This window comes from Hyalella azteca, unplaced genomic scaffold (genome assembly GCF_000764305.2).
Source record: "Hyalella azteca isolate HAZT.00-mixed unplaced genomic scaffold, Hazt_2.0.2 contig1403, whole genome shotgun sequence".
In the NCBI taxonomy this organism is placed as follows: Eukaryota; Metazoa; Arthropoda; class Malacostraca; order Amphipoda; family Hyalellidae; genus Hyalella; species Hyalella azteca.
In genome coordinates this window covers 22,695-34,899 of record NW_025931721.1, presented here as the reverse complement: position 1 = coordinate 34,899, position 12,205 = coordinate 22,695, and the positions used below count along the sequence as shown (strand labels likewise).

The 12,205-nt window shown below is 38.9% G+C and overlaps 2 protein-coding genes across 5 annotated transcripts in view; both read right to left on the bottom strand.

Moving 5' to 3' along the window:
- Window positions 1–1,124, bottom strand: part of LOC108666945 (UV excision repair protein RAD23 homolog B) — a 12,343-nt gene extending 11,219 nt beyond the window's left edge. For all 3 annotated transcript variants that reach the window (XM_018153918.2, XM_018153919.2, XM_047882590.1), the window contains exon 1: window positions 965–1,124. In XM_018153918.2, coding sequence (XP_018009407.1) covers window positions 965–1,033 — 69 coding nt within the window. In that variant the 5' untranslated portion in view covers window positions 1,034–1,124. The remainder of the gene's footprint in view (window positions 1–964) is intronic.
- A 1,174-nt stretch (window positions 1,125–2,298) lies between these two features.
- On the bottom strand, window positions 2,299–8,267 carry LOC108666947 (serine/threonine-protein kinase fray2). Of its 2 annotated transcripts, XM_018153921.1 has the most exons (6): window positions 7,284–8,267; window positions 6,414–6,601; window positions 5,188–5,313; window positions 4,405–4,503; window positions 3,987–4,164; window positions 2,299–3,559 (listed from the first exon to the last, which is right to left on the bottom strand). In XM_018153921.1, the coding sequence occupies exons 1-6, from the start codon at window positions 7,995–7,997 to the stop codon at window positions 3,458–3,460; spliced, it is 1,407 nt and encodes a 468-aa protein (XP_018009410.1). In that variant the 5' UTR covers window positions 7,998–8,267; the 3' UTR covers window positions 2,299–3,457. The 2 variants fall into 2 exon arrangements, with proteins under 2 accessions (XP_018009410.1, XP_047738539.1); XM_047882583.1 differs by lacking the exons at window positions 2,299–3,559; window positions 3,987–4,164 and adding an exon at window positions 4,198–4,317 and having other exon boundaries at window positions 4,403–4,503.
- Window positions 8,268–12,205: the final 3,938 nt, after the last annotated feature.

Below are 12,205 nucleotides of genomic sequence, written 5' to 3'. Positions count from 1 at the left end.
ATCCCGCTAGGTATTCAATTCAGTATCACGATAGCTTACATGTGATGTAGTTCTGATCGTCTGAACTCTGAATTGCGTGTTTAGTGTCGCATGATGGAAATCCCTGCCTAATGATTACATAATGAAGTTTAGTTCATTGCGGTCAACTTAAGAGACAAACTTTTAACTAACTAATACTTTATATAAGTCTAAGTTTAATTGTTGAGTGAAAGGTGCAGGCATAAAACTTCCAAGTGGTTAGGTACTTTATAGAAACTGAGCAAGTTAGCCTATGTATTTTATGCCTTTAAGAATAAGAAGTTCATTTTTTGCCTCAAATAACAATGTTGGATAGAAAAAGTGGTCTTGGTGGATCGAAATAATATATGAACCTTCAAAATTAGAATTCCATCCTGATAGGATGTGTACAATTATTGTAGGTACATAATTGACTGAAAGTGTAAAGTTCCTGGCCTTTCCAAGCATTCAGGTCCTGCTTTCCAATATGCTATGTGTACTGGTTAATTTAATACCCCTCTAGAATTCCACACTGGGCCAGGGTAAAGATTCTGGTACCTAGAGGGACTGCCAACCGTGGGTACATTACAGCATCATTATGCAATAAAATGCCTCTATAATTATTTATAATTTTCTCATCTCTATTCTTGAAATAAAAATAGCAATTGTAAATAATTAGCCTATGATAACTAGGTTAACTAATAACTGTTCGAAATTAACTCCCAAACTAAAATGAACTCATAATTAAAATAAAAATAAACTCGTGTCTTAACCAAATCTTCCAATTGCTGCAAAATTTAATAAATTCCTGCTTTAAAAATCTAAATGCCGCTCAGATCATAGTGCCGGTGAATTCATATCAATCATTTGTTGACAGAACCGACACCAGTGACACGACCATGACAAGTCATGACTTTCCTAATTGATAGTCGTACGTTTATAATAAATATCTTTAGTTATTACTTACCGAAGCAGTTAAGTCTATTTCCACTTGAAAAGTTTGTTGTTGAAGGTTTTTTAATGTTAAAAGCACCATCTTGGAGGATATTGTCTAATAGGCACGCGAAAACGTAATAATCTAGCCAAGCTATCTTCAAATCCACTGATCATTTGCAGCCATTTTTCCGGTGTTGCCAAATGCCGAAATCAGAGGGAATTTCGCAACAATATGGAAAGACTTTTCATTCATGTTTCAATTTAGCCAAGTCTCCAATTGACACTCACTTATAGTTTTTGATAAAAATATTTTTATCATTTCAGAAAGTATGATAGATTTCTCAATTTTTATTTTTTCACGCAATTTCCCTTGTGTCCAGAAGATTTCAGTAACAGCTCACTGTCAGTCATTTGGTAAAACAAATTGTACCTGGAGATATATGAACCATTTGTTTTGTGATCGCTAATAGTTGTAATAATTGTAAAAATAAATTACGTATACATCGACAAGTAAGGTGGGTGGAAACATTTCCAAGATTCCGATATTGCGGACCGTGCGCGTCAACCTCACTACATTGACCTTTTTGGGCCATGCTCTGGCACAAGTTTTTAGCCAAAATTGTAATATCGCAAGATTATGGAACCATTAGTCAATCATTTTAGTTCGAATTTATTTAAGCGTTGCTTAAAAATCTTGTAGATTCTTGTACATCAATTTTATTCATATTATCAAAGGTTCGTTTTAACGTCATATATGTATGAGTATTGCTCGCACACACTAAAATTTTGACTCAAGTCATTCACTATATGAAATGATGCATATATATGGAAAAATTACTATTACCCATATTTTCATCAGTATCAAAAGTATATTACGTTTGAATTGCGATGAAGTTGCAAACGATTTACGCCTCATGAAATATTCAATAGGATCCTTATTGTACGATGAGAGTCTTCAATATTAAATAGCATTGAATATTCAATAATGAGGCTCATCAATGTTCAATAGGACCTTCATTGTACATTTCTAGGAAAAATAAAAAATCTGTGCATATTTTTTGGCTCTGCCTTGAATGTAAATGTGAACAAAGATCGCCCATTCATTCAGTTGGTACGCTTCTCATTTATGACGGCCGAGCAACCTTCGCTCAATTATTCTAATTGATATTAAATTACCTGAATGAATGTCGCTATAAATATAACTCTCACCTATAATATATTTTTAGAGATTATTAAAAATATTCACTCCCCTAAATCGCTAGTGGAAAAAAACGGATCAGAAATCAATAAATTGTTTGACCCATTATTTTCGATCATTTCTTGACCCATTCATTTTCATGAGTAATGGAGAACTGAAACACTGAATTACAAAGCCAAATTTTATTCAGCACATTAGAATGTCACTTATAATTTCAATGTTAAAGTAATATTTAATACCTTCTTGTATATTATACAGAGTTGCTGGAAACAATATGGCACGGATTGATCACAAAGCTTGATATTGTAATGTTAAAAATTTTAAGATAAGGTTAATGATTGCATTACAATATTGCCGCAGTGCAGAATATAGCAACATTGATAGCAGTCATGTTAAAATAAAGAAGTTAAGAACAAAATTGCACACTTAAATTAAATTGCTTAACTCGGACTCATCTTTCAGTAAAATATTTTAACATATGGTTTATTTTGGTAAATGAGAGCAATCACTCAATCGGAATAAAAGCAACTGACATGAGTCAATTTAAAGTATAAAATTGACTGCATAACAATGAATCAGGTTTTAATGAATAGCTTCAATAATATCCTAACAATACATGTTCAACTGACACTCAATGAGACGATTCAGATTATAACGTGAAAACGATATGCAACTGCACTAATTCAGACAATGTTTTCTGATATTATTTCACGATATATACAGCGCATGAATAAAAATATAAATCTAATCATCCTTACTCAATGAAACCAATAAAAAAATATACTAGCACAAAACATCATGGTTGATCCGCCTTCTGCGACGCAAATATTTGTTTCAAACAATATTTTAGTGACGCTTTTCTTCAAACCATTACATCCCGACGTAGAATCAAGTTTTAAACGCGATTCGAATAGTTTTTTCATCGTGTTTCAGATCATTTTGTGAAGCCAAACTTTACAACTTGCAAGCTGGCAAGAGGTTTGGCGTATGGCTACAGAGGGATGGACCGCCATATGGCAACAGAGGGGACGAGCCGCCAAATAGCAACAGAGGGACGTGCCATCATATGGCAACAGTGTCACGTACCGCCATATGGCAACAGAGGGAACGTGTCGACATATGGCAACTTAGGGAACGTGCCGCCATATGGCAACAGAGGGACGTGCCGCCATATGGCAACAGAGGGACGTGCCACCATATGACAACAGAGGGAATGTGCCACCATATGACAACAGAGGGAACGTGCCGCCATATGGCAACTTAGGGAACGTGACGCCATATGGCAACAGAGGGACGTGCCGCCATATGGCAACACTGGCTGGGGTCTCAGTAGCGCGTGACGGAGCTGTTGGTGCGGTTGCCGGCCGTGGCTCTGGAGGGCTCCGTCTTGTAGGAGAACTCCGAGCCTCGGTAGTCTGCAGGGCGGTTCTGCAGGATGTTTAACCGTGTTAGGAATAAAAGTGTGGGCACTGAAGAAATAGGCCCATGGCCTGTGCCGATTCTTGAACTTTTCGTGACTTGATTCACGCGGGATCCGGCCTTTGGAACCCGATCTTTCTATAACTGACGATTGATTGAGATAGCTGCTGGACTTATTGCCTGGTGGCGACTTAAATGACATGTACGTTACATAGAACCGAGTGATAACCTGGTTGTTGCTGTAGCGTATCTCAGTTAGAGCTACAAAATACAACTAATTAATTAACTAATAACTCACCTGATTATTACTGTAGTGTATCTCAGCTAGAGATACATCACATAACTAATTAATTAACTAATGACTCACCTGATTATTACTGTAGTGTATCTCAGCTAGAGATACATCACATAACTAATTAATTAACTAATCACTCGCCTGATTATTACTGTAATGTATCTCAGGCACGTGTACAGTCTTGGACCAATGGTTGGTCCAGTAGAGCTCGCCAGGCGGGGGCCGCAGTCGCTCGACCTCCCGGCACACAAACACGCAGTAGATCAGCGACCCGAACAACACCAGGAAGCCGAAGATCAGCATGGACAGACCCACGTACCTGGGGTATAAGTCGTGTATAATGTGGTGTATAGTGTGATGATACTGTATAAATTATACAGGTGTAACACCAGCAGTCAACAGACAAACACGCAGTAAATCAGCGACCCGAACAGCACCAGGAAGCCGAAGATCAGCATGGACAGACCCACGTTACTGTGGTATATGTGGTGTATATGTGGTCTATAATGTGTGGTATAAGTGGTGTATAATGTGTGGTATAAGTGGTCACCACACTCACCACACAAACGGCGGGTCATACAGCTGCAGCACCACAACGAAGCCGAGTGTGATGAGCAGCAACCCCAGGTTCAGCAGCACCATCAGACAGCAGCACGACCTGCATCACAGTGATAGATATAATCATCACTATATTAACATATGGTGCAATAAATGGTGCATTAAATGGTGCAATAAATGGTGCATTAAGTGGTCCATTAAATGGTGCATCAAATGGTGCATTAAATGGTCCATCAAATGGTGCATTAAGTGGTCTATTAAATGGTGAATCAAATGGTGCATTAAATGGTCCATCAAATGGTGCATTAAGTGGTCTATTAAATGGTGAATCAAATGGTGAATGGTGCAATTAATGGTGCATCAAATAATGCAAAAATGGTGCATCAAACACAAAGTCCCAATTTATTAAAAACCAAATTAAAAACCAAAACAATGTCTGCTAATATATCATTCGGAAAAATGAAAGTGTATTATTGTCCAAATAGTGACACAATTTCTTACCCACAGCACGAGCAGATGGCACTGATACGCACACACACACAGCACAGCACTGATACGCCTTTTTGCCTAACCAAACTGGGTCAGGATGACCCACACAAGAGCATAAAGTACATCGCTTTTGTACAAGTCTAATTTATTTCTCTTAGCTAATTAATTTAGAGGTGGTACTCCAGCGTGGCCTGGGACTGCTACGTCCAGCGTGGCCCGGGACTGCTACGTCCTAAACACATACAAAGGATACCTGGTTTGGACAAGTGTAACTTATTTAAATGAGTGTAGAGACCTGGTGTTGGGACAGCAGGGGTGGGGGGCTGTCATGGTCTCCATGACGAGCTTGCCGTTAGCGGTTGTTTTCGTCTTGACAGACACAACGTCGCTGCCGTGCCGTCCTGACCGGTACGTGTACTGACTGCAACCGGTAATAATTGCGTCATTACAATAATTCGATAATAAGTAATTTAAAATATAAATCTGCCCGGTACTAACGGAAATATTTGTGTCATTACAATAATTCGATAATGATGAATTCAAAATATAAATCTGACCGGTACCTGTACTGGCTAACGGAAATAATTGTGTCATTACAATAATTCAATAATAATTAATTTGAAATATAAATCTGCCCGGTACTAACGGAAATAATTGTGTCATTACAATAATTCGATAATATTGAATTTAAAATATAAATCTGATCGGTACGTGTACTGGCTAACGGAAATAATTTTGTTATTACAATCATCACATTCAATGGAATTCATTTCAACATTTAAATATTACTTTGCAATTGCAAGCAACAGAAATAACAAGGGACATCTATTTCGGGAAGTACAGTAGCTTTATTTTAAAAATCCACTAGCCCAGACTAGATCTAGTTAAATAGGTCTTTATCGATCGATGCCGATTATCTAGGGCAGTCTACGTACGAGATTGCTGTGGATTACATGGGGCCAATGCAGATTCCAGCTCAATGGGCAAATGCGAAAAAGGAAACTTCGTTTTTTACGGAAAGGGGAAAAGTCTTTTTTTTACGAGATGGATTAACTTGGGCTTCATGGCACTCATTCGGTGAACTTTTCAGCCGATGACACTCCCATTTTCTGCATTCGATCAACTGGGTTAAGTCCACATTAAACTCAACGTTGATGAATCGCTACGCATCTCAAATAAAAAATTCCACAAGCCTCGAGAGTTCCTCGAGAGTCCCGTTACTCACTCTAATCGGTATCGCAGCCCTTATCACCGCTTGAGTGGGCCGATCTATAGGTGAGCAAGGTTCCGATGTCGCCCCAAATATTACTCTTTCTCTCAACTACCTTTTCTCTCAATTGCCTCTGTCTCTCAACTACCTTTTCTCTCAATTGCCTCTTTCTCTCAACTATCTTTTCTCTCAACTACCCCTTTCAATTACCCCGTGAGAGGGCAGCACCCCACACACCTCATCTGGGACTGCGGTCTCGGGAAGCCCCACACACCTCATCTGGGACTGCGGTCTCGGGAAGCCCCACACACCTCATCTGGGACTGCGGTCTCGGGAAGCGTGTTGACGCGTAGATCTCTGACGCCGCGCGGGACGCGGCGCGTCGTTCCTCGTCGTCCCAGACGCGGCCGCCGCCGTGGGTGTCGTGGCGCACGACGTAGTCGCTGTCGCCGCGGTCGCTACCCCCACGGCCCCCCGCCGTGCCGGGGTGCAGGTACACCTGGGGGGCAGGGGTTTGTTGCTCAAGTAGAGACAGGTACACCTGGAGGAAAGGGGCATGTTGCTCAAGTGGGGACAGGTACACCTGGAGGAAAGGGGCATGTTGCTCAAGTGGGGACAGAGGCTTGTGGGTCCTGTGGGGATAGATACACCTGGGGGACAGGGGCTTGTGGGCCCTGTGGGGATAGATACACCTGGGGGACAGGGGCTTGTGGGCCCTGTGGGGATAGATACACCTGGAGGACAGGGGCTTGTTTGCCCTGTGGGGAAAGATATACTTGGAGGGGCAGGGGTTTGTGGGTCCAGTGGTGACAGTTACACCTGGGGGACAGTTGTTGTGGGTCCTGTAGGAACAGGTATACGTGGAGACAAGGGCATGTTGCTCAAGTGGGGACAGGCACACTTAAGGGTGAACTCTTCAATTCCAACTCTACACACAAGGTATGCTTAGAATTATTATATTAATAAATAAATAATTACACATATTTTACTGAGCTTGCTTTGAGGTATTTCTCCCAGGGTGCAAGTGCACTAGCCTTTTAAGGTCCTAGTTTGTTGAATTGATCGTACAGGCCAATTACTAATGAAATAAATGTAATTTAATTTGATAAGAGTTTCATCATTGTTGATTTAAATTGAATTTGTCATTTAAACAAAGTCTTAAAACTAATTATTGAACTAACCTGATTGGGGTAATTATCGGCAAGCAACTCCCGAGACCTGCTTCTGTGCCGGCGTTCGATTCTGTCTTCGACGGGAGTTCTGTCATCTAAACGGTCCAAGCTTCTTTGTCTCCTGTCTGCACTGTGATTCAATTCCCTGTCTCTCACATTCAAGCGATCTAAACTCCTGTCAGTTCGCTCGAGTCTGTCTATGCTCTTGTCACGTCTGTCTCTTTTGTCCAATCGATCTCCATTTCTGTCTCTCCGATCAAACCTTTCGACGCTTCTGTCTACATGTCGATCATCAAGACCCTGTTCTATGTCCCTTCTGTCAAGACGGTCCAAACTCCTGTCATATCTACTTGACAGATCGTCACTTCTGTCAAGGCGTGAATCTAAGCCCCGATCTAGAGATCGGTTCCGGCTTTCCACACTTTCGTTTCGAACGTTGCTTCGGTTTCGGCGTTCCAAACTTTCGTCTTGGAAGTTATTTCGGTTTCGACGATCCAAACTTTCATTTCGAAAGTTATTTCGGTTTCGGCGATCCAAACTTTCGTCTCGAACGTTACTTTGATGTTCTTCTCGAAGTCTGTCGTGGTTTGAAGAGGATTTAACTCTTCTTGGAGGACGATCAGGAGTACTGAAATCATAGGAAGAATATGGTCCTCCGGCGCCGCCCTCTTCGCTGGTATAGTCCACGTAGCGCGACGACTTGCCAACTTGGTACTCAGCCATCGTTTTCTAGTTGATGAACTAAATTCAAATAATAATTTTTTTGTTTGAGTTGTCAAGCAGAAATTTTATAAATTGGTATTTCTAGTCCGTCTTTTTTTAAAGTTCATAAGAATATAATTCATGCAATATTGTTAAGTATTCATGGTTATTTACATTCTAAACTTGAGCAAAAGCTTTCACTTCCTTGACAAGGGAGCCATAATCTTGGCAATCTAGAGCCATAGCTGAAAATTTACTGCAAGTATTAAATAAATTTTATTAATTTACAACTGAAAAGAAAGAAATCATCATGATTTGTATGCAATAAACCTGTAAAATAAGGCGATAAGTAATAATGTCACATGCTTGCTTCAATCGCAAATTCACTAAAAACTTAAAAGCAAAGAAAACTCCACAAAAATTCATGGTATCTTTAAAGAAAACGTTTCGGAGTCCAGCTCCATCGTCAGTTCGAAAATTCTAGAACACAGATAAATCGGTAATTAGCACAGTCATGATTGCAACAAAAAACCTAAGCTGTAAAACCTATCTATTTACAATTTCAAGCGGGTAAGAGCTAAAAGCTAAATTCAAACTAGGCCTCTGTTTAAAAATATATAATGATTCTAAAATGCGCAAATCAGAAACGCCGGAACTGGAAGCTAAAACTTTGAAGTCACTGTCAGACACTGGAACATCGCACTGCTCGGCGTGAGCCCGCACAGCTGAATGAGGGGGGCGCGACAGTAAGTTACTAGTTCTACAACTCCTGCCCTTATGTTCTGCGACCCTAGAATAAAGATTGCGAGACGTCATCCCGACGTACGCAGATGCACATCGTGCACAACTATATTCATAAACTAGGGACGCTCGCATATGCATAGGGAGAGTATCTTTGTACCTAAAAAAGAACCGATTTTATAATGGTTGACCAATATAACACGTAGGTTAACATTTGCGAAATACTTAGAAAACAGAAGTTTTAGATCCCTTGACATAGTTTCGGATGCAGGGCCGAAATATGGAAAAGAGCAATAAACAACATCCCTACTGTCGCGCTCGGGGGCAATCTCATTGTACCGCTTGGACATGAATTTCTTTATTTGGGTAAACACCAGATTAGTCGGAAATCCATTAAGCGAAAAAATATTGCGTAAAAATTCGAATTCAGCGTGCAGAATATTGTAAGTAGAACAAATTCGAAAGCCCCGATGTAAAAGTGTTTGAATCCCATTAATCTTAAATCGAAAGGAGCAAAAGCTAAAATAGGTGGTACTGAGACCTGTGAAAGTCGATTTTCGGAATACAGAAGTTTGAAAACGGCCATTAGATTTAGTAATATTGCAATCGAGGAAGGATATTCTATTGTTAGAATCCAGTTCCATGGTAAATTTGATGGATTTATGCTGCGAATTTAGGTAATCGAAAAAGAGTTTAACGTGAGAAGGATGCTTAAACAGTAAAAAAGTGTCATCAACGTATCTGTTGTAGAATATTGGCTTAAAATCAAGAGGGCAATTGGACAGCCAGGACACCTCGTGAAAACACATAAAAATATTCGCAAAGGTTGGGCCGAGTGGAAGACCCATACCCAAACCGTCAATCTGTCGGTAAAGCTTGTTAGCAAATATAAAAACAAGAGTTTAAAACAGATAATTCCAAAAGAGATTTAAACATAGGGTCGCAGAACATAAGGGCAGGAGTTGTAGAACTGGTAACTTACTGTCGCGCCCCCCTCATTCAGCTGTGCGGGCTCACGCCGAGCAGTGCGATGTTCCAGTTTCTGACAGTGACTTCAAAGTTTTAGCTTCCAGTTCCGGCGTTTCTGATTTGCGCATTTTAGAATCATTATATATTTTTAAACAGAGGCCTAGTTTGAATTTAGCTTTTAGCTCTTACCCGCTTGAAATTGTAAATAGATAGGTTTTACAGCTTAGTTTTTTTGTTGCAATCATGACTGTACTAATTACTGATTTATCTGTGTTCTAGAATTTTCGAGCTGACGATGGAGCTGGACTCCGAAACGTTTTCTTTAAAGATACTATGAATTTTTGTGGAGTTTTCTTTGCTTTTAAGTATAAAGCGATACGTTATGTAATGTGTCGTATATTTAAATTAAATGTAACTATTCACACGAATGTTTCAACACGATCGTCGAATTTCACTTAGTTTAGTTTGTGTCTATGTCACACTTGAACATCTGTGAATAGCAAAATCGACAAATTACAAACAAGTAGATTAGTACATACTAAAGGTGTCTATGAATTCATACGGAAACTAAACGATTTTCCAGTCAATAAGCAAAGTATATATACCTTGTATTTGACTAACTTATTGTTAAGCAGAATATTTAAGTGATGATATTATAGGCAGTCAAGTTTATTAACAGTGGACAATAATAAAAGCGTGCTTATTCCAAGTAGGTATATTCTTAATCTTCTCATATTAGGAAACAATAGTAAAGATGCTATAAATATATAATATTTATTGCCATTAGGATGAGATCACGAGCACGAGTTACTCGCGTCTGCCTCGCCCCTCCCACGCGCAGCAAGGCAACCGCACCCACGCATCCATGGCTGACTCAGCGGTGACTGCAATATTATATGATAAATTCTGCACATAATAACTTATGTGATATGTTCTGCACACATTTACTTATATGATATATTCTGTATACATTAACGTAGAGTACGTAGACGGTATATTCTGCACCCATTAACTTATGTGATAGATTCTGCACATATTAACTTATGAGATAAATTCTGCACCCATTAACTTATGTGATAAATTCTGCACATAATAACTTGTATGATAAATTCTGCACATATTAACTCATGTGATAAATTCTGCACATAATAACTTATATGATAAATTCTGCACATATTAACTTATGTGATAAATTCTGCACATAATAACTTATATGATAAATTCTGCACACATTAACTTATATGATAAATTCTGCACATATTAACTTATATGATAAATTCTGCACACATTAACTTATATGATAAATTCTGCACCCATTAACTTATATGATATATTCTGCACACATTAACTTATGAGATAAATTCTGCACATATTAACTTATGTGATAAATTCTGCACATATTAACTTATATGATAAATTCTGCACATATTAACTTATATGATAAATTCTGCACATAATAACTTATATGATAAATTCTGCACATATTAACTTATGTGATAAATTCTGCACATATTAACTTATGTGATAAATTCTGCACATATTAACTTATATGATATATTCTGCACACATTAACTTATATGATATATTCTGCACACATTAACTTATGAGTTAAATTCTGAACATATTAACTTATATGATATATTCTGCACATATTAACTTATGTGATAAATTCTGCACATATTAACTTATATGATATATTCTGCACATATTAACTTATGAGATAAATTCTGCACATATTAACTTATATGATATCTTCTGTACACATTAACTTATATAGAAGCATGCAAAACATTAAAGTGTGGCTTTCATTATTCTCGGTCACTGTCGGCATCAGTGGTTGTAAAACTTGGAGTAAAGTTCCTCCGTGGGGCTGTTTAATAACTTGTGGTAATGATTTGGGGCTGAAGGCTATGTTTTCAGGTTAACTTGGGTACAATAATGTTGACAGCTTTTTAAAAAGAGTAAATTTGTTGAGAATAGGAAGTTAAATTTGACTATAAAGCGTTAAGTTTGGTAATCGTCGGTTTTAAAGTAACTAGTTCTGCTGAACAGTGTACAAGGTTAAACAAGGTAACGTACGATTGGTAACCACTGGTCTAAATTGTGATGTTGAACTACGTACAAGAATTAACAAGAAGACAATTTTTACTAAACATCGGTCTGAAATGTGAAGCTGAACGCTGAACATAAGTAGAAGGTCAGGGTATAGATATGAATTGCGGCCTTGCTACAAACGCCTACACAGCGCAGAGCACCGCGGTGTGGATGTGGAGTACTCAGGTAAATGAATGGATCATATTGTCTAAATCAGTGGTTCATAAACTTTTTCAGGCTGGCGCCCCCCTTGGCTCATCAGTGAATTTCTAGCGCCCCCCCACCGCTGACAGATACATTTAAAAACAAACGCCTCTTTCTTGATTTTTGGCATGCTGCAATTTTTAAAGAGAAAGGTTAAACTCAGATCTTTCCAGAGGCCCCAACAGATCTTTCCACCGCCCCCAGGGGGGCGATATCGCCCA

Coding starts and splice junctions, on each gene's coding strand:
- LOC108666947 (XM_018153921.1), bottom strand. CDS start 7,997: ATGGCTGAGTACCAAGTTGGCAAGTCGTCGCGCTACGTGGACTATACC. Junction 5,314..6,413: donor AGACCGCAGTCCCAGATGAG/GTGTGTGGGGCT, acceptor TACCGGTTGCAG/TCAGTACACGTACCGGTCAG. Junction 4,165..4,404: donor TATGACCCGCCGTTTGTGTG/GTGAGTGTGGTG, acceptor CTTATACCCCAG/GTACGTGGGTCTGTCCATGC.